Below are 23069 nucleotides of genomic sequence, written 5' to 3'. Positions count from 1 at the left end.
CGTATCTACACGTATTAGGGGTGCCATATCACTCCAACTTCATGCGCCCCACACCATTGCAGAGCCTCCACCAGATTGAACATTCCCCTGCTGACATGCAGTTTCCATCGATTCATGAGGTTGTCTCCATACCCGTACACGACCATCCATTCGATACAATCTGAAACGAGACTAGTCCGACCAGGCAACATGTTTCCAGTGATCAACAGTCCAATGTCGGTGTTGACGGGCCCAGGTAAGGCGTAAAACTTTGTGTCGTTCAGCCATCAAGGGTACACAAGTGGGCCTTCGGCTCCGAAAGCCCATAACGATGATGTTCCGTTGAGTGGTTCGCACGCTGACACTTCTTGATGGCCCAGCATTTGAATTCTGGAACATTTAGCGGGAGGGTTGCACTTCTCTCACGTTGAACGATTCTCTATAGTCGTCGTTGATATTCACGGTACTCTCGTGAAATGGTCGTGCGGGAAAATCCCCTCTTATTTGCTACCTCTGAGATGCTGTGTCGCAACGCTCGTACGGCGACTATAAGGCAACGTTCAAACTGACTTAAATCTTGATAACTTGCCATTGTAGCAGCAATGACCGATCTAACAACTGCGCCGACCGCAGTGCCGTATTGTGCCTTTTCATATATCTCTCTATTTGAATTCGCATGCCTATACCAGTATATTTGGCCTTTCAGCGTAGGAAAATGGTCTGTAGCCTTGGCACCAATTTTTCGTAGGACGCAGTAGCAGCGTTGTCCTGAAGATGGCGGACAGATGGATCGCCGAAATATGTTAATTTTAGGATCATGTAGGGAATCCTGAGGCTGCGACGCTGCACTCTTAATTCGGTTTAAATAACGGTACCGATCTCGTTTTAATCCGCGCGACAGACTTAAAATTGTCACTACTCCTACAACACTAATAAATATCATGCAGCAATGTAACTATTTTCAGAAAGATTCCGACATCTGAGCGCTAGACAGAGAAACATACACCGCCAGCATTCAATGCACCATCTCCGATTGGCTTCCAGCCATTCCAGCCAGTGTACTCCAGAATATCGAAAGCGGAATAGTGTTCAAAATCAATTGGTCGAAAATCACACAAAGCACCGCACTTCAATCTTTCACAGTAACAAATGGAATTCATTGGCCTGTCTTAAGCCTAGGCAAGTGCATCACTTTTTAGGAACAACAGGTCTAATTAGCCACTGCCTCCATAACCTGTTACGGGATCTCTACCTAGGGAGCATACGCTCGTTCAGTAAATCACAACACTCACCCAGAAAATGAAATGAGTTGGCATTTCACGCCCCGGAAACCCGATATAACTTTCTAGCCGGTCATGCCAGTTTATGCTTGATAATGATCATTTGGCAGAAACTAGTAGCAAAGCGAATTGTGCAAAATATAGGACATCTGAAGGTTCACCATGAATTTTAACAAACTCATTTTACGCTTGTCGTAGGTTTTTCGTATTTGAAACAGAGGATGGTTAGTACCGACTTCAGAAGTACCGATCGAAACACCATTTCCACCTCAGAGGGCTCGAGACTTACGATGTCGGAGAAAAAGTGTGCTGAAACATATTACTTGTTTGTTCAGCCTTCGCCTTTATAACGGCTTGAACTGTGCTGGGGACACCAGCGAGATGTGTAAAGGAATGGCAGATCACTCTTCCTCATCAGCCAAAACCAGAGAAGGTACTTATGGACACTGAGATGTGGCGTCGCCGTTCTAATTCATCAAGAAAGGTATTCCATTAGGTTCAGGTTGGGACTCGAGGCAGGTCAGTCCATTTTAGTGATGTTACGGTCCAGAGACCGTTGTGTACCAGATTCTATCATGACACAGTGCATTGCCATGCTGATTTAAACAAACATCGTCACCGAATTGTTCCTCTACTAAGAGCACTACACCTCATTTAGCGGTTTCTTGGTGCAGCAAGGAGACATCACCCAACTACAAAAAACACTTCCATATTGTAACACCAACTTCCCCGTACTTCACTGTTGACACAAGATGTGGTGGCAGGACACGTTCTCTCGCCAAACCTGAGCCCTACCAGCAGATTGGCACAGCGTATATTGTGATTCATGGCTTCAGATTTACCATCACATGGATAATCACCCACACACCGCACCCCACCTATCAGCTTCTACACTCTGAGAAGTTACGGTTTTTATCTAGGGGAGCGATAAGAGAAAACAGCTCCTACTGCATTCCAGTTCTTCCTTAGCGCTTAAGCTTCCATAGTGACGTTGTTTTGGCTCACATTTGCTTTTCTGTCCCCATGTGTTTGTAACAATGGTACTTTGTAAATAGAACTCAATCTTCTGCAAGCTCAATTTAGGTACAGAATTACTCTGTTAGCAAATGTATTATAAATTTTATACGTAATGTGTACCTGTAAATTTACTGCATTATTAGTAGCCTTGTAGAAGAAATTTTCATTCTTACTTTAATGTAAAATACTGTTACACAACACAAGCAAGGCGTGGTTCTTACGTGCATGTATTTAGCACCCTCTGTATCCCAATTTCCTTATCGCTTGAGCCTGTACCTATGAACAGCAGGCCTAGTCTCGGGCATGATAAATTCTTATGTTATGCACATATTTTATTCTTTGGACTCCTGCTGTAGTTTCGTGTAGACAACAGCCTTTACCTGTGGGCGAATACATTTATGAATTTATTGTGACCTACGTTGAATGTAATCTGGCTCCTGTCTTAAGCCACGATATGTGATGTTTCTGGTTTTTATATCAATTTTATAAATGACAGGAGCTTCCGAGCTTCAGTTAATGTAATTTACCACCATGTGATGTAATAACTGAGTAAGCTTACCTCACAATTATTTTTCTATTATTAAAATAGTTTGTAAGGATTTATATACATGTTTAGGGCCCACCCCTTCCGAATAAGATATTTTTACAAATATAGAAACCTAGGTCAAGGGTTAAATAAACTTTTGGTTGACAACTACTTGGCTGATTTTTTTCAGCCTCTTCAAATACCAAACTATGAAGAAATTTTCATAAATTTTTAAGCAAACCTTTAAAGAAACTGTGGTCAATGTCCGCAACCAGACCGGTCAAAAAAATCGTTTAACAATAACAGAAAACCGACGGACTCCTGTTAACTTGAAAAGGCAGCAACACCCCGCGCCAAAACCTGGTGAAGAAGGAAGCAACAGTAGCCGGACAAACGAGGCATCCCTCTACACGGAGTCGACCTCTCAGTAAGGCCTAGCACAATGAACTACGCTGAAGTTCCAAAGAAACCCGTATAGACATGCGTATTCAAATACAGAGATATGTAAACAGACAGAACACGGCGCTGCGGTCGGCAAAGCCTATATAAGACAATAAGTGTCTGGCGCAGTTGTTACATCGATTACTGCTGCTACAATGGCAGGTTATCAAGATTTAAATGAGACTGAACATCTTCTTATAGTCGACGCACTAGCGATGGGACACAACATCTCCAAGGTACGAGCATTTCACGAGTGCACCGTGAATATCAAAAATCGGGTAAAACATCAAATCTCCGACACCGCTGCGTCCGGAAAGACATCTTGCAAGAACGGGACCAACGACGACTGAAGAGAATCGTTGAGCGTGACAGAAGTGCAGCCCCTCCGCAATTGCTGCAGATTTCAATGCTGTACCATTAACAAGTGTCAGCGTGTGAACCATTTAACCAAACATCATCGATATGGGCTTTCGGAGCGAAGGCCCACTCGTGTACCCTTGATTATTGATGATTGCAGGACACACAGGTTTACGCCTCGCCTGGGCCCGTCGACACCGACATTGGACCGTTGATGACTGGAAACATGTTGCCTGGTCGGACCAGTCCCGTTTCAAATTCTATCGAGCGAATGAACGTGTACAGTATGGAGACAACCACATGAGCATGTCAGCAGGGGAATGTTCAAGCTGGTGGAGGCTCTGTAATGGCGTGGGGCGTGTGCAATTGGTGTGATATGGGACCATGATGATTCTAGATGCGACTCTGGCAAGTGACACGTACTTAAGCATCCTGTCTGATGACCTGCATCCATACATGTCCATTGTGCGTTCCGACGGACTCGGGCAATTCCATCGGGACAATGCGACACGCCACACATGCAGAATTGCTACAGAGTGGCTGCAGGAACACTCTTCTGAGTTTCAACACTTCCGCTGGCCACCAAACTCCCCAGACATGAAGATTATTGTTCCTATCTGGGATGCCTTGCAACGTGCTGTTCAGAAGAGACCCCCATACCCTCGTACTCTTACGGATTTATGGACAGCCCTGCAGGATTCATGGTGTCATTTCCCTCCAGCACTACTTCAGACATTAGTCGAGTTCATGTCACGTCAGTTCTGTTTGATCGCGGGAGGCCCTACGCGGTATTAGTCAAGTGTACGAGTTTCTTTGGCTCTTCGGTGTATATGAAGCGTCAAATCATTGCCAGTTCAGAATCTTTAGTTTATTATGTAAGTTCGTAAGTTAACAATAAAAATTTACCAGAAACAATTTTTAAAAAGGAGTTGCATATTATCTACTTTGCAGTGACGTCGCTCTTCATGCCACCTCGAGCATCGTTCAGTGTTAATTACAGAAATGTGTGGCTTATGAGGAGCGGCTCGTCCATTGTACCCTGTTATCTTTAATTCCCTACGAACAGTGACTCTGCTAGACAAATTACTGGTAGCACTTTGGAGCTCAAAAGCGATCTCTACCTCTGATTTCATACGGTTTCTCACAACCACCATCCGCAGTGCTCAGAGTCTCTGTCCGCCAATACCTGTACATGTTCTTGGTTTACCTGTCGTTGTTCCTTCGTTTTTCCACTCCACAGTCGCTAATAGTCGACATGGGCAGATTAAGAAGAACTGAAATGTCCGTAATGGATATGTTGCTCAGGTGACATCCAACGGCTAGTGGACCTCTCCTGACAAACCTATCCTTCTTTTACCGTTTCTCTACTGGAAACACAATATTAATTGCAGCCCCGCCTCTCGTGAAATATAGTCGCCATTACCATATTGCATCAGGGTCTCCAGATAGCTGTGATTAGGTTTGTGCCTAACTTCTCGATTTTACTAGCTTCAAGCAGCTTTCTAAAATTTTTTTAGCATTTAGCCCTTCCAGGCACTCATACTCGGGAAGAGAATTCACACATTTCCATTGGCCATTTCGTGCTCCCACTAACAACATTCTTCAGCAAAGAGTTGCTTCCCGCCAGCATTGTTCAAAGTTCCTTTCCAACAGGTGATGGAAACCACCACTGGAAAATCACTGGCCTTCAACCGACGATAGCAGGCCCCAACCACGACCACTTAGGAGGATTAATGGAAGATCGCTCGATCACTCGCAGTCCCGAGAAAGGCTTCTATCCTCGTATACCAGAGACCACCTATAGCATGTGCAGTATCTGATGTCGCATTTCATCGGCGTGGCCAAGAAAACTGTTACAAGAGAACATCTTCCCTAATATTACAGCATTGATTCCCAACCTGGGGATAATTACCCCCTGAGGGGTAAAATGAAATCATGTCAGGGGTAAAAACTAAGCGACACGATTCTGTTTCAGCACGAAACTAAATTATTTTCATAACATTATTACTATTATCACAATTTTGCAAGACCCTAATTTTTTTTGTATCTCTTATCAGTAAATACTTTGTCTCAGTTAGCAACATTAATACAGTGGAGGTTACAGGTTCCTCACATAGTCCACCCACTACAAACGTATGTTGTGCTTTGTGCCATACATCTCTGATGATAAAAGTGAGACATGTAGGTAACAAATGCTAAATATCTCAAGAAAATCTTTTCTCCAAATTATAGATAATACTTGTAGCAGTCCAGAAATTGCTTCATTAATTTCTTCGAAACAGATAAATGAATTAATTGACAGCATGACGCATGGCTAAAATAGTGCTGGACAAGCATTATTATTATTATTATTGCTATTAGTGACTGCGGTCAGACACGAAGCTTTAACAGCCTGGAGTCTTCCAGTTTCTTTCTGCCAGTTCAGAACTAAGGAGTGCAGTTACCAAGTGATTTACGAACAGTAAGCGTAGTGCACAACTTTTAACTTGGATGGTATTAAACAGGATTGCAGTGTGCAGATCAAGCCATGCCGTAATGGAGAGGAGTAATGTTTGAGAAGTATGTTTCGTAACAAGACTCTACCCTCGCTGTGGTTAGTTAGCTTTCATTTCAGAATCAGAGAAAGAGTTGTGGGTAACACTTGCGATGCACCATCAATTTCTCCGTCATTCATTCTAACAAACACACACACTCACAAACTGAATGCCTTTCATGTTTCATCATTTAAAAAATAAAGTGAGCCAAGAAAATTCTTTCATTCTACAGTTTAGCTAGGTGCTAAAGTTGGTGATAACGTGGAGGAGGGCGGGGACAACGGGCCATGGAGAACGGGGGGTACTAGCTAATGTCTGATTGCATTCAGTGGTGATGGTCTAGGAAAGTCTGGGAACCACTGTACTAGAGGGAGACACAGGGGGTTAAAAACTGGACGGGAAGAAGAAGAGTGAAATACGAAGAACTGGTAATTGGGGACGTTGCGTACTACTCTGAGATAAAGTGCCTACCACAGAAGACTGATCACATAATTAAAAATTGAATAAGACGTGATCTCTTTATTTGTCAAATTGCCAACAGCAGTTGCCGGAGAACTCCTGCATGGCATTACCAAACTTTTTCAACACGTCTTGATTACTAGTTACTTCCTGTACAGTGTAAAATAACAAGAAATAACCGATGGTACGGCTATGGGCTCTTCGTTATCACCAGCTATCTCTAATTTCTCCACGGAAGATTTGGAAGTACGGTCCGTACATTCTCATTCTTTCCTTCCAACTCATTTTTATAGGTATGTGGGCTACAGCTTTTTAACGTGGCATTGGTACTGGGACGTGCCTGCGGATCGCATGCTGGATGCACGATACACCATTCGGTCATTCTGTGTCAGAAAGCAGTCTCACGCGGATCTTTATTTAAATAAGAGTAGTTTGTACTATCTAGTTTCAAAGCATTCTGCATCGGGCACTTTATTACACTGAGAGCAGACAGTTTCAGACCGTGATCACTTGGGATGTGAACTCAAACACTTAAAGAATGTGTACACGAAACACGAATACAAACTAGATCAGATTAGAACTGTATTTGCTGGTAAACAAAGCCGCACGCCTACCCAGGCATCGGAAGAACACATATCCACACCATTCCTCCCGTTCTGTGGAGCAATCTCGAGCTAAATTGGGAAGCTCGTATTACTTAAATATGGTATTAGACCAGTTGGAAGACTCCGCGGAAATTTGAGGATATGATGCGTTTAGTGAAAGTCAACCTGGATTTGCGTGTACCTCCTGTGTACAATGTGCCATGAGACTGTGACGACGATCACTTTTCTTTTTTTAGTCTTAAAACGTTCAGATGTGTGTGAAATCTTATGGCTAAGGTCATCAGTCCCTAAGCTTACACACTACTTAACCTAAACTATCCTAAGGACAAACAAACACACCCATTCCCGGCGGGAGGACTCGAACCTTGTAACGTGACAAGGTGAATGCCAGGCATAGTCAAGGCGCAACGGTAGAGAAAGTGGCATCACATATTGCTTTGCCAAGGCAGCACTGGTCACAGTAGCCAGTTTTTCGAGGTATTTGACCGCCATGTGGCGACCGTAAGCGAAAGGGACGGTAAATTTGAGTAGTGTCCCAAACTTTGCATTTAAAATTGGGTGTATTTTTAGTAATACGATTTCTTAATTTGTACGAAGTTTCAAGATGGCGGACAAGCTAAAATTATTAATTGAAGTGGACAAGGTAGAACAAGATGGCGGAATTCCAAATAGTGACAATGGGGAAGATAGCACAATTGAACCAGAGATGGCACAGCATTTAAGAGTAAACCAGAACGTGTTTGAGAGTTCCCCAAAAAGTAGGGAGAGCTGAAGAGGACTTACAAAAGACAGAGAAAGTAAAGATCGAAACCATAAAGCAGAGAGTCACAGGTAGTGACCAAAGTAGTTCAGAAGGGCAACTGCATACCAGCACATGTAGGGAAGATAAAAATGGAACACGTAGTGGAACCACCTTGGGATTTAAGTCTGTTGGTAGGCATGTTTCAAACAATGAATGGAAAGATAGGAATAATTAATGGAAATATAGGCTTGCTGAAAGAGGAAGTGAATGAAAATATAGGCTAACTGGGTGAAAAAATAGACACTGTAAACAGAAATATGGAGGCATCATTAAAAATAAAGGAGGAGAGGCTAGATACCTATGAAGGAGGTATAATGCAGTTGAAAATACTGTATAATTAGTAAACCTTGAAATTAAACAGATAAAAGAAACTCATGAGGTCGTAACTAAGGAAACAAAAACTGAAATACGGGAATCCGTTTCTGAATTAGATACCAAAATTGCTCAAGTACAATCAAACACTGAAACCAAAATGCAAGCAGTTGAAGAGGCAGTAGATAGCAGACTTGTTAATGCAGTAGCAGAAATAAAGCAATATGTTGATGGTAAAAAATAAAGCTTTAGCTAACCATGTGCATCAACAAATTTCTGAAGAAATGCGAAGAAGTCAGTTTTAATGTACTCATTTGGAGGGGCATGTCACAACCATGTAGGTGCCAAGTAGGAAAAATTTGACACAAAAGGCAAAATACATCCTATAACTTCTATGAAAGCTTGTAGGACTTCGATTCCCAGGGAACTCCCTGGGAAAAACAGAATAATGATAGGAGAAACTAAGATAATTGGGGAAGCTAGGAATTGGGAAAGTAGGTCCGCAGAGGACTGTGAAACTTTAAAAGAGTTTTTTAGTAAATTTGAAGAGGAATTTCGGTCCAAAAGTAAACAGAGAGAAGTGTACCAGGATTTCTTGGATGCTGCACCATTCAAACAAGGTGGCAACAAGACCATGAGAGAATACTGTGAGGACTTGTGACAAAAGTAGATAATGTAAGAGGTTTGGTAACAGAGGAGTACTTGCTACATGTGTTGCATAGGAAGTTACCTTGGAATGTACAAAGATACATTAGCTTAGGAAGTAGCAAAAGGAAAGATTTCTTATGAAGGGTAGGTGAACTAGATGTGTGGAATAGGAGTAATGAAAACATTCCAACCATAATAACGAGAACTGGCACAATTATAGTATTTACCATGTTGGTGTTGTTGTTGTGGTCTTCAGTCCTGAGACTGGTTTGATGGAGCTCTCCATGCTACTCTATCCTGTGCAAGCTTCTTCATCTCCCAGTACCTACTGCAACCTACATCCTTCTGAATCTGCTTAGTGTATTCATCTCTTGGTCTCCCTCTACGATTTTTACCCTCCACGCTGCCCTCCAATACTAAATTGGTAATCCCTTGATGCCTAAGAACATGTCCTACCAAACGATCCCTTCTTCTGGTCAAGTTGTGCCACAAACTTCACTTCTCCCCAATCCTATTCAATACTTCCACATTAGTTATGTGATCTACCCGTCTGATCTTCAGCATTCTTCTGTAGCACCACATTTCGAAAGCTTCTATTCTCTTCTTGTCTAAACTATTTATCGTCCATGTTTCACTTCCATACATGGCTACACTCCATACAAATACTTTCAGAAATGACTTCCTCACACTTAAATCAATACTCGATGTTAACAAATTTCTCTCCTTCAGAAACGCTTTCCTTGCCATTGCCAGTCTACATTTTATATCCTCTCTACTTCGACCATCATCAGTTATTTTGCTCCCCAAATAGCAAAACTCCTTTACTACTTTAAGTGTCTCATTTCCTAATCTAATTCCCTCAGCATCACCCGACTTAATTCGACTAAATTCCATTATCCTCGTTTTGCTTTTGTTGATGTTCATATATCCTCCTTTCAAGACACTGTCCATTCCATTCAACTGCTCTTCCAAGTCCTTTGCAGTCTCTGACAGAATTGCAATGTCATCGGCGAACCTCAAAGTTTTATTTCTTCTCCATGGACTTTAATACCTACTCCAAATTTTCTTTTGTTTCCTTTACTGCTTGCTCAATATACAGATTGAATAACATCAGGGATAGGCTACAATCCTGTTTCACTCCCTTCCCAACCACTGCCTCCTTTTCATGCCGCTCGACTCTTATAACTGCCATCTGGTTTCTGTACAAATTGTAAATAGCCAATCGCTCCCTGTATTTTACCCCTGCCACCTTTAGAATTTGAAAGAGAGTATTCCAGTCAACATTGTCAAAAGCTTTCTCTAAGTCTACAAATGCTAGAAACGTAGGTTTGCCTTACCTTAATCTTTCTTCTAAGATAAGTCGTAAGGTCAGCATTGCCTCACGTGTTCCAGTATTTCTACGGAATCCAAACTGATCATCCCCGAGGTCGGCTTCTACTAGTTTTTCATTCATCTTTTAAGAATTCGTTTTAGTACTTTGCAGCTGTGGCTTATTAAACTGATTGTTCGGTAATTTTCACATCTGTCAGCACCTGCTTTCTTTGGGATTGGAATTATTATATTCTTCTTGAAGTCTGAGGGTATTTCGCCTGTTTCATACATCTTGCTCACCAGATGGTAGGCTTTTGTCAGGACTGGCTCACCAAAGGCCGTCAGTAGTTCCAATGGAATGTTGTCTACTCCAGGGGCCTTGTTTCGACTCAGGTCTTTCAGTGCTCTGTCAAACTCTTCACGCAGTATCGTATCTCCCATTTCATCTTCATCTACATCCTCTTCCAATTCCATAACATTGTCCTCAAGTACATCGCCCTTGTATAGCCCTCTATATACTCCTTCCACCTTTCTGCATTCCCTTCTTTGCTTAGAACTGGGTTTCCATCTGAGCTCCTGATGTTTATACAAGTGGTTCTCTTTTCTCCAAAGGTCTCTTTATTTTTCATGTAGACAGTATCTATCTTACCCCTAGTGAGATAAGCCTCTACACCCTTACATTTGTTCTCTAGCCATCCCTGCTTAGCCATTTTGCATTTCCTGTCGATCTCATTTTTGAGACGTTTGTATTCCTTTTTGCCTGCTTCATTTATTGCATTTTTATATTTTCTCCTTTCATCAATTAAATTCAATATTTCTTCTGTTACCCAAGGATTTCTACTAGCCCTCGTCTTTTTACCTCCTTGATCCTCTGCTGCCTTCACTACTTCATCCCTCAAAGCTATCCATTCTTCTTCTACTGTATTTCTTTCCCCCATTCCTGTCAAGTGCTCCCTTATGCTCTCCCTGAAACTCTGTACAACCTCTGGTTCTTTCAGTTTGTCCAGGTCCCATCTCCTTAAATTTCCACCTTTTTGCAGTTTCTTCAGTTTTAATCTACAGATCATAACAAATAGATTGTGGTCAGAGTCCACATCTGCCCCTGGAAATCTCTTACAATTTAAAACCTGGTTCCTAAATCTCTGTCTTACCATTATATAATCTATCTGAAAGCTTTTAGTATCTCCAGCGTTCTTCCATGTATACAACCTTCTTTCATTATTCTTAAGCCAAGTGTTAGCTATGATTAAGTTGTGCTCTGTGCAAAATTCTACTAGGAGGCTTCCTCTTTCATTTCTTGGCCCCAATCCATATTCACCTACGACATTTCCTTCTCTCCCGTTTCCTACACTCGGATTCCAGTCACTCATAACTATTAAATTTTCGTCTCCCTTCACTATCTGAATAATTTCCTTTATTTCATCATACATTTCTTCAATTTCTTCGTCATCTGCAGAGCTAGTTGGCATCTAAACTTGTACTACTGCAGTAGGTGTCGGCTTCGTGTCTATCTTGGCCACAATAATGAGTTCACTATGCTGTTTGTAGTAGCTTACCCGCATTCCTATTTTCCTATTCATTATTAAATCTACTCCTGCATTACCCCTATTTCATTTTGTATTTATAACCCTGTATTCGCCTGACCAAAAGCCTTGTTCATCCTGCCACCGAACTTCACTAATTCACACTAATTTTAACCTATCCATTTCCCTTTTTAAATTTTCTAACCTACCTGACCGATTAAGGGATCTGACATTCCACCCTCCGATCCCTAGAACGCCAGTTTTCTTTCTCCGATAACGACATCCTCTTGAGTAGTCCCCGCCGGAGATCCGAATGGGGGACTAATTTACCTCCGGAATATTTTACCCAAGAGGACGCCATCATCATTTAATCATACAGTAAAGCTGCATGTCCTCGGGAAAAATGACGGCCCTAGTTTCCCCTTGCTTTCAGCCGTTCGCAGTACCAACACAGCAAGGCCGTTTTGGTTATTGTTACAAGGCCAGATCAGTCAATCATCCAGACCGTTGCCCTTGCAACTACCGAAAAGGCTGCTGCCCCTCTTCAGCAACCACACGTTTGTCTGGCCTCTCAACAGATACCCCTCCGTTGTGGATGTACCTACGGTACGGCTATCTGTATCGCTGAGGCACACAAGCCTCCCCACCAACAGCAAGATCCATGGTTCATGGGGGGGGGGTAATTACCACAATAACAATAATAATAACAGGAACGAACAGAGGCAGTTATATGGGATGAGAGGAATGAGAACTCACAGACGTATGAGAGGTGGAAGAGGTTTTGACAGTAGAGAGTAGAGGTAACTACAATGGTAGACCACAATATCAATCGGAAAATGAAGAACCGCCACAGTAGAGGGCCGAACTGGAGTTGAATTTGGGGGTAGGCCCCAACAACAGTATCATAGGAACCAACATTTTATCACCAAAATAAGCACTACAGTTACAATAGGCAATACAATAGTCAGAAATTAAATCATTGGAATCAGAGTGGACAGAGTGAATACCAAGCTTGGTGTGAGAAAGATATGAAGCAATTGGGGAAGAGAGAATGGGACCCTAAATTAAAATGGGTACAAGGTTTACCTGAATTTTGGAGAAAAAAGGAACTAGATAGGTTACAAGCTAAGAAAAGCCTATCAAGTCGATATAGATGATATCTTGCCAGCAAATGAACATAATAACATAACCACTGTTAAAGAAGGGATACGCACAAAGGAAGAGGTTGGTCCTTGCAGAAATATAGGAAGGGTTATCAATAGTAGTACCGGAGAAGAAGTAGGAAGTGTAGTTATTGAGTGTAGGTTTCACAATAATACTAGTGGTGAGGAAGTATATGATCACTGGGTAAATGACTTACATGACTTAAGTACAGCAGTATTAGAGTATGAGAGGGTGCTAGGAGAGGATACTAGTAGTAGATACGATAAAGTTGAAGAAAGGAGTAGAATTGAATTAGAGGAGAGTATTAAAGATATTCCAGAAATCGGTAGTGAAATGGAGGAGAAGTCAATGAGTAGTACCAGTGATCACAGTGATGAGGAAAATAGTAGTGACGAGAGCAATGAGGAGGTAATAGAAAGGGATGCTATTATTGAAAATATTGAAGTGTATATTGTGAGCACAGGCATAGTTTGCAAGGAGAGTGTTTCAAAGGAAATAATTCAAAAAGTGGCCAGGAAGGTAACTGCTCGACAGACATGGGTAATGAAATTATTAGTGTAGAGGGGCAAGTATTCAATGATAAATGTGATATGATGATAGTAGGTGAACCTAGTCAGGAACGGGAGAGGTTATATGGTATCCAAAGAGCCGAACTATGTGAAAGAGAATATCCCACCAATGCTGAAAGAGAAGCACAATTTTTTTCTTGTGAAAAAAGGTAGTTGTAGGGAACAGACCCAAGGGGATGGAAGTGCGAAAGGTGATAATGAAGGTTCATCATTAGAAATAAGTCAAAACACAGTAGGAGAGATGAACAGGAAAATACCCCAGAAAGAGATTGTCACAGAGAGAAAGAATGAATCACCTGATAAGTATAGTGATAAATTAGTCCAAGGAATGTTAGCAGATTGGACTAACTAAGCCATTCAACAGAATTTGCTAAGAGAAGAGGAAGATGAATCCTCAATTAGTTTAGGCCAATCCTTAATAAGTGTACAGTTGTATGAGGTAAGTGAATATGCATTATCAGATACAGGTAGTGAGATAACTAGTATTTCTTTTGGAGACATATTAGTAGTGAATATGAGATTTGAGTAATGTCAGTGTCTGGACTCAAGATAGTAGGTGCCACAGGGAAGTTAAGTAAACCTGTGAAGAAACAAGTGTATTTGTCTTTCAAAATAGGTAATTGTAAAATGGAAAGTGTGTTTTAGTGATTCCTAATTTAAGTACAAATATGATCATAGGTTCAGATTGGATGATGGAGAATCAAATAATAATTAATTGCGACCAAGGGCTGATGATGTTGAAGTATTTAGGCACAGAATGTTGTGAAGAGTGGGAGGAAGGAAATGTTGGTGAAAATGAGAATTTATGGTTAGACAAGAATAGGTTGTTCCATCAGAAGGTGAGTGAAGTGGACAGTATTGATGAACAACAAAAGGAGGAGTTGTATAATCTGCTAGTAGAAAACGAAAAGGTGTTTTCTGAAGAACCAGGAGCAGTAATCAATTCTGAGTGTAGATTAAATATTAACCCCCACGAACCATTTTATAGATCATTTGATATAGTTACGGCAAGGAGGATCCATGCAAGATTGAAGACGTGTGAGCTCTGCCAGAAGGCAAAGCTAACAAACCAGTAGAGTAGGGGCCTGATGCCATACATATTACTCAGATATACCTTAGAAATAATGGCTTTGGATTTCTATGGTCCATTACCTAAGACTATAGGAGGGTTTTGTTATATTTTAGTAGCAGCAGATGTATTTTCAAAATTTGTAAAGTTATACGCTCTGAGAAAAGCCACAGGAAAAGCAGTGTGTGACAAAATGATTAAGGACTATTTTGTAAAAATAGGCAAACCAAGTGCTGACTGTCAGGTAATGGGTTTCAATTCATTTCAAAGAAATGGAAAACGAATATGCACGAACAAGGAGTAGAATTAAGATATATAGTAGCATACCATGCAGCGGGCAACCTGGCCGAACGCTACATGAGAGAGATAGGTAGACTATGTAGGACATTCTGCCATGACAAACATAGCTGTTTGGGAAAATACGTACCTGACATTGAAAATGTTTTGAATAACCTGGGGAATGAAAGTACAGGCTCTACCCCAAATGAAATAGTGATAAGAGTAAAAGAGGCTAACATAGTTGAAGAGAATATCAACTTCCCTTCGAGAAAGGAGATGACTTTAGGAGAAAAGAAAGAGCTAGTTAAAGAATGTATGGAAAAGCATATGTTGCAGAGGAAGAAAAAACATGATGGGAAACGAAAGTTAACTAAAGTAGAAGTAGGAGACCTCGTGTTGGTCAAATCCCACTAGAAATCCAAAGAAATTACTTCAGAGATTTCAAAGTTTTTTCATGTATACAAAGGTCCCTTTGAGGTGGCTGACATACCTCATACCAATGCATACTATTTAATTTTTCCTAAAGCAATGAAAAAATATGGTGTAAGGGACATTAAAGCTGTATAGAAAGAGAATACAGGATTTAAAAAAAATTCAAAAGTGAAGAAAGAGACTCTAAAAAAAAGCTACTGTATAAAGGTAGTAGGTATTAATGAAAATTTGTAAATACTATAATAACAGGGAAGATTTTGATACTGTGGTGGTATGGCAAAAAGAAACAAAAAATAAATGTGTAATATGAGACTGTATTACATGAAGGAATTAACATGTTACTGTATGATTTAAATTAGAATAGGCAAATTGAACTGAAAATTATCATGTTGTTTATTAGTTATTAATCATCATGGTTAACTATAGTATCATTGAAACTTCCTGGCAGATTAAAACTGTGTGCCGGTCCGAGACTCGAACTCGGGACCTTTCTTTGCCTTTCGCGGGCAAGTGCTCTACCAACTGAGGTACCCAGGCACGATTCACGACCCGCCCTCACAGCTTTACTTCTGCCAGTACCTCGTCTCCTACCTTCCAAGTAAAGCTGTGAGGGCGGGTCGTGAGTCGTGCTTGGGTAGCTCAGTTGATGGAGCACTTGCCCGCGAAAGGCAAAGGTCCCGAGTTCGAGTCTCAGTTCGGCACACAGTTTTAATCTGCCAGGAAGTTTCATATCAGCGCACACTCCGCTGCAGAGAGAAAATCTCATTCTATAGTATCATTGTTTGTGTCATATAAAATGTTGTCTTTCCATGAAAAATTCAGAATAATTTATCACATTGAACTAACTGCTTCAAGTAATAGTAACCATGATAGGAGGGATGCAGGTATTTCATCGCGATCTTGTATAAACAACCCCTGATGAAATAGAGGGGCACATGTAATGTGACAACGTGCCGTCTAGTGAATACCAAGCATAGTCAAGACGCAAGGGTAGAGAAAGTGGCAACGCAACCTCCGCCGGGACCTGCCACACAGTCCATGACTGCAGCGCCCTAGACCGCTCGGCTAATCCAACGCGGCTCTTTTTTTTAGTCTTCTGACTGGTTTGATGCGACTCAGGCATCCACTCTTATTGTTCCCTCTTGGATCCTGTACATTTTGTATATTACCCATCTCTCCATATACCTTACCCATATTTTTCTTAGAATTTCGACCATCTTCCACCATTTGACACTGTCGAAGACTTTTTCGAGATCGTCAAATCCCAGCAACGTTTCTTGATTTTTCTTTAGTCTTCCTTTCCTGAACATTTTTGTACTTCCTTATTTCATCAATTAACTGAAGTATTATTCCTTTACCCACGGTTTCTTTACAGTTGCCTTCTTTGTGCCTGTGTTTTCCTTTCCAAAATCCGTGATTGCCTTTTTCAGAGATGTCCATTCGCTTTCAATTGTACTGCTACTGAGCTGTTCCTTAGTACTTCCGTATCCCACTCCTTTGCATATTGATTCTTCCTGACTGCTCGCTCACTTCATCCTACTCTTCATCACCAGTACATTGTGATCTGAGTCTATATCTGCTTGGGGTACATAGGACTTTCAATTCGCACCGTGCAAGTGGACTGCGCTGAACATAAAGGCACATCAGGTATAGAAATATTGAGATATCAACCGAAGTGGAACACAGGCTTAGAAGGGCATAAGATAAGCTCTGAGGAAACGAAGATCCTCTGCCAAGCATCAACCTAATGGTATCCATACATATTATAAATAGTGGATCGATAAATGTATGTTCCACATACATTTTTGATCGATTTCAGTCAAACTTGGTACACTTACCACTTACTGTCTGGAAGGAACCGCTGCGGGGTAAAAGAAGCGTAGTTCGCGAAGCCCAGACAGACTATATCCATCTAATATTTGAGAATGAGAGTATTTAGTTACTTGCTATCAACCTTAAACATAATTTCAAACCTTTACGGGACATTTTATCGCTGGCATCCTCCACAAAAATATAGGAAACAAATTATCGCTTACTACATTTTCGCTGTTCATGTAATAAAATTACGCCATCAGGCATGACCTTCCAATTTGTTACTTCTTTACTACTACATGTACAGCAAATTTCGCAAACAGTATTTACATATACCAGCGAATGTACTTGCAAAAATATATCATTTTCCATAACATAGAAAAGGCGATATGAGAACATAAACACTGAAATGAGTGAAAAATGTCGCATCATGCACGACGTTTTAATATATTACTTCTTTACTACTAACTCCATTCGCAGCACATTTAGCAGACAGTATCGACATATATCACTGTATGCACCTGCAAAAAATATAATTGTGCGACACCTTTTTCAGGAGTGTGATGCCATAAACACTGAGATGGGTGAAAACTAAAGTGCAGGGAGAAATTCGATAGAGAGACAGGTGACGTATGTGCACAAATATGTGTGAAATATGTTAAATGCGTAAGCAGGCAAAGCCACTGGTAAAAAGGTCCTCCTAAATCCCTGTATCGATTTCAACCAAACTTTGAGGGTATAACGTAAAGGGAAATGGGGTGGGCGGAGAGATAGACAGACAGAGAAGGGGAAGAAGGAGTTGGATACAGGTACGTGAGGAGGAAGAGATGAGCAGAGTGAGAGGACAGGAGGATGTGGAAAAACAGAATAGTGGATTAAATACACGCCTAGACAATGCAAGGTGTAATAGTTCTGTAATAAAAGAAATGGCACAGAAATTCGAATGTGTAGTAACAACTTCAACAGAGGTGGAGGTTGTTGAGTGGTGCCTGGAGATGAGCACTTGAGACGACACGCCTTCAAAGAAATGCAGCCAAAAATCGTCACTCTTAACGGGGACAGCTGGTTCGTGCATCTCATCCCCGTCCACCTCGCAGTCGTGGCTCTCTGGGAGAAAGAGGACATATTGCAGCATTACCATTTTGCAGCTTTTGTGCATTCAAATTCCTCCATCCAGATAACTTCACCGCCAAAAGAAGTTAAAATTCCGAGCGATGTCATCTGACCAATCACAAGCCTGAACGCCACTGTAAAAGAAGCAGTTTTCGCGCCTACACTCTCATCTCTTAAGGCAGAAGAAGATGTCGACGTTGGGAAGCTCGATTCTGAACTACAATCTGACCGAGCCGATTTTACACAAGAATGATGTTTAGAATGTGTGGTGTGCGTACTTTAAGACCTTCAGTACACACATCATCAGATTATTTAACTAGTTGCTCTAACGAAGTAGGCGAGTGTCAGCAATATGTCTTGTGGTCTTATCGTGGCGTGTTTATCTTCTGCTGTTAGGTCAGACGATAGAAATGCCACTTGCACACTTAGAGTAACAGATTGACAGTGACCATGTTTAAACAGTACTTGATTAATTTTCACACACATTTATTAAAATAATAACAAGCATAAAAATTACTTAACTTGGTTCTAGATGCTATTTACAATTGACAGTCTGAAGTTGCTTTGGTATGGGTACGTTAATCTTATTCTCACATATATCTGTGATACTTGACAAAAGTGTCTATACATTTGTCTTCATGGCTATGTACAGGAATATGGTAATCTTATTAGGCTCTGACTGAAACTTGACTATAGACTGGTAAAGACAAATGTAGAACTCGTACAGACTGGTACAGACTAATGCAGACTGGTACATACTGGTGCAAACAAAAGAAGACTGACTAATCGGAGGTCTCTACACTCGATATAATACCTCGCTTGTCCATGTATCACTGCGCGAGTGTGATCTGCGAGGAGAAAAGGTTCTACGTTAGCAGCAATCTCATTGGCTGCGTTACATATTAATACGCAGATCAGCGGAAGCAGAATTTGGTCCGTCTCAATGGCAGCGCCATCTCGTAGTGCGGAGACGGACGAGCGCTGCGCCTTCGCTGTTGTGCTTAGCGGGGCGCGCTCTGGTGGGAAAGTTGTGTACGCGTTGACTACGCGGAACTATGTACACAACAGAATGAGAGCAAGTTAAGTGCAGCGGTAGCATAGAAGCGACCGAGGCGAGCCCCCTCCTACCTTGGCTGACACGATCTCGATCTGCTTGGCGACGTTGAAGAGCACGGCCCTGACGCCGGCGGCGACGGACACCGAGGCGCGGCTGTCGGTGAGCCGGAGGGTCCGGTTGGGCGGCAGCTTCACCTGCCACGCGTACAGCTCGAGCGCGACCAGCGCCTTCACGACCCGGTCGGCGGGCAGGCGGTCGGCGCACGCCAGCACCGTCTCCAGGCTCGACATCACCTTCTCCGGGGCGGTGCGGGCCAGGTCCGGACGCTCCGGGTTAAGGATGGCCAGCGCTCCTGACAACACGGACAGCTTCTGCGGCTCCGGCTTGCCGTTGTCCTTCTCCTCCGCTGATGTCACATCACATTCTGTGCACAGAGAGACAGCCTGCCATCCTGAAGCCCCTAATTGCAGCCATTTATGCACACTTTCAGAACCCTGATCCAACCCTCCTACGTTTCCACTTCCCAAACTTTTATAACCTGCACCAGATCATACACTGCTGGCCATTAAAATTGCTACACCAAGAAGAAATGCAGATGAAAAACGGGTATTCATTGGATAAATATATTATACTAGAACTGACATGTATAACATTTTCATGCAATCTGAGTGCATAGATCCTGAGAAATCAGTGCCCAGAACAACCACCTCTAGCCTTGATACGCCTGGGCATGGAGCCAAACAGAGCTTGGATGGCGTGTACAGGTACAGCTGCCCATGCAGCTTCAACACGATACCACAGTTCATCAAGATAGTGACTGGCGTATTGCGACGAGCCAGTTGCTCGGCCACCATTCACTAGACGTTTTCAATTGGTGAGAGATCTGGAGTACGTGCAGGCCAGGGCAGCAGTCGAACACTTTCTGTATCCAGAAAGGCCCATACAGGACCTGTAACATTCGGTCGTGCATTATCCTGCTGAAATGTAGGGTTTCGCGGGGATCGAATGACGGGTAGAGCCACGGGTCGTAACACATCTTAAATGTAACGTCCACTGTTCAAAGTGCTGTCAGTGAGACCAAGAGGTGACCGAGACGTGTAACCAATGGCACCCCATACCATCACGCCGGGTGATACGTCAGTATAGCGATGACGAATACACGCTTGCAATGTACGTTCACCGCGATGTCGCCAAACACATATGCGACCATCGTGATGCTGTAAATAGAACCTGGATTCATCCGAAAAAATGACGTTTTGCCATTCGTGCACCCAGGTTCGTCTTTGAGTACACCATCGCAGATGCTCCTGTCTGTGATGCAGCGTCAAGGGTAACCGCAGCCATGGTCTCCGAGCTGATAGTCCATGCTGCTGCAAACGTTGTCGAACTGTTCGTGCAGATGGTTGTTGTCTTGCAAACGTCCCCATCTGTTGACTCAGGGATCGAAACGTGACTGCACGATCCGTTACAGCCATGCGGATAAGATTCCTGTCTCCTCGACTGCTAGTGATACGAGGCCGTTGGGATCCAGCACGACTTTCCGTACTACCCTCCTGGATCCACCGATTCCATATTCTGCTAACAGTCACTGGACCTCGACCAACGCGAGCAGCAATGTCACGATACGATAAATCGCAATCGTGATAGGCTACAATCCGACCTATATCAAAGCCGGAAACGTGATGGTACGCATTTCTCCTCCTTACACGAGGCATCACAACAACGTTTCACCAGGCAACGCCGATCAACTGCTGTTTGTGTATGAGAAATCGGTTGGAAACTTTCCTTATGTCAGGACGTTGTAGGTGTCCCCACCGGGGCCAATCTTGTGTGAATGCCCTGAAAAGCTAATCATTTGCATATCACAACATCTTCTTCCTGTCGGTTAAATTTCGCGTCTGTAACACGCCATCTTCGTGGTGTAGCAATTTTAATGGACAGTAGTGTACATTACTGAAAAGTTAATCTGGTGCTAAGTTCACTATCCCAGCGGCAATTTACGTGTCTAATTACATCCGAGGGCAACAATAATTTGCTTCTCAGTACTTAATACAGTTATTGATCGTTGATGGAATTTTCTCGTGTTATAAGCCTACTCTAGGCGGTGTTCTGCACCAACATTTCAACAAGTATCCTACTCGTAATCTTCATGTGAAATCGCCTGAAGATGACGAGTAGGAAACTTGTCGAAACGTTGCCGCAGAACGAGGTCTTGGCGCAATTTATAACCCGAGAAAACTTCATCATCGAGATTCACGGAAAAAGTCTGCATTCCCTATTACTGACCGAATTTATAATTTTAAAATGCTGCTGTAATCTACTCATTAAAACTTCGATCCTAAGTAAAAGGTTTAACACAGTAAAGCAAGTATTACAGTTAGTATTTGTATTGAGGCAGCATAAATCACGGCGCGCAAATTATCCAGATTATATCCATTCAATATTTGAGACTAAGCGCACTTAGCGGCTTCCAACAAATTTTTACACATAACTTCAGACTTTAAGGAACCTTTTTCTCGCTGACACTCTTCGCAAAGTAAGGAAAGGAAGAAAACTATATCCCTCAATACATTTTCACTGTTTATGCAACAAAATGTGATCACTAGGCACGGCGGTTTGTTAGTTCCTTACTATAAGGTATGCCGAACTGAAAAGGAGACCTTTCTGTATTGGCATAGTACGTAATCCTAGTGGGAGAATGAGTCTGCTGAGAGATGGCTTGGTGGTATTCCCAGCTGCGGAAGCGAAGTTAGTGGCTTTTCAGCAGTTTACTCATTTCTGGAGAGTATTAGTTAAAAACTGCCTTAGTTGCAATTTTTAGTCTTTTAGTTTTCAACTACGCGTTCCACCTTATTTAGGCATCTACAGGTTAACCTTAATTTGGTTTTTCTTAGAACGATCCTTTAGACAGCGTAGTCAAAGGGCATCGTCGAATACATCAGGCCAACATCGCCTTCGTTAAACTCAGTAAAAACTTCCTAGATGGACGTGAGTGAGATGTGAACGGGAACGCGTTATGCAGGTCTTGGAGTCACTCACGTCCATCTAGGAAGTTTTTACTGAGTTTAATGAAGGCGATGTTTGCCTGATTTATTCTACGATGCTCTCTGGCTACACTGTCCAGATGCTCGTTCTAAGAAATAAGATCAACCAGAAGATGCCTAAATAAGGTGAAAGGCGTAGTTGCAAAATAAAAAATAAAAAATAAAAATTGCAACCAAGATTGTTTTTAACTAATACTGTTAAGCAATGGTTTGCTGCATGCCACAGATGGATTGGAAGAATTTCATTTCTGGAGGGTTCTTTCTGCAGTTCGTTGCATCGTTCATTCCTGCTGATCAGCACAAAGAGCAGTTACCCAATTTCTTCACACAGAAGGGGGTCGTGCTTCCCTAATCCATCGCAGGATGAAAGAGGTGTACGGAAAATAGTGTCCCACACAGTGTGAGATATTCCAGTGCTGTCAGTCTTATGAGGAACGACATTATTACATGACTGTTTTAACCAAGCAGTCCTATAATTTGCGTAAAACCCGTGAGATTCAGTCAAATTAAATTTAGAATAAATTAATCCCAACCACCTCACATTCAAGAAAGAGAGTAGGAAGGTTTGTAGAAACTATAAGGGAGTCACACTGGTACCACACTGCATCAAGGCTTATGAAAAGATCCTCAAAAGTGGAATCCAAGAAAGGGTCGAGAACAAATTGAGACAGGATTCATACTGGGAGGTCAACTGTTGATGATGCTTGCATTGATGCTTTTTCGATAAATGTAGCAT

General features: G+C 42.1%; 1 protein-coding gene across 3 annotated transcripts in view; it reads right to left on the bottom strand.

Moving 5' to 3' along the window:
- Window positions 1-23069, bottom strand: part of LOC126335031 (adhesion G-protein coupled receptor G2-like) — a 181135-nt gene that overhangs the window by 87997 nt on the left and 70069 nt on the right. For all 3 annotated transcript variants that reach the window (XM_049997877.1, XM_049997878.1, XM_049997879.1), the window contains exon 6: window positions 19361-19713. In XM_049997877.1, coding sequence (XP_049853834.1) covers window positions 19361-19713 — 353 coding nt within the window. The remainder of the gene's footprint in view (window positions 1-19360; window positions 19714-23069) is intronic.

The sequence above is a fragment of the Schistocerca gregaria genome, chromosome 2, assembly GCF_023897955.1.
Source record: "Schistocerca gregaria isolate iqSchGreg1 chromosome 2, iqSchGreg1.2, whole genome shotgun sequence".
Taxonomy (NCBI): domain Eukaryota; kingdom Metazoa; phylum Arthropoda; class Insecta; order Orthoptera; family Acrididae; genus Schistocerca; species Schistocerca gregaria.
This window is presented reverse-complemented; position numbering and strand designations above follow the sequence as displayed.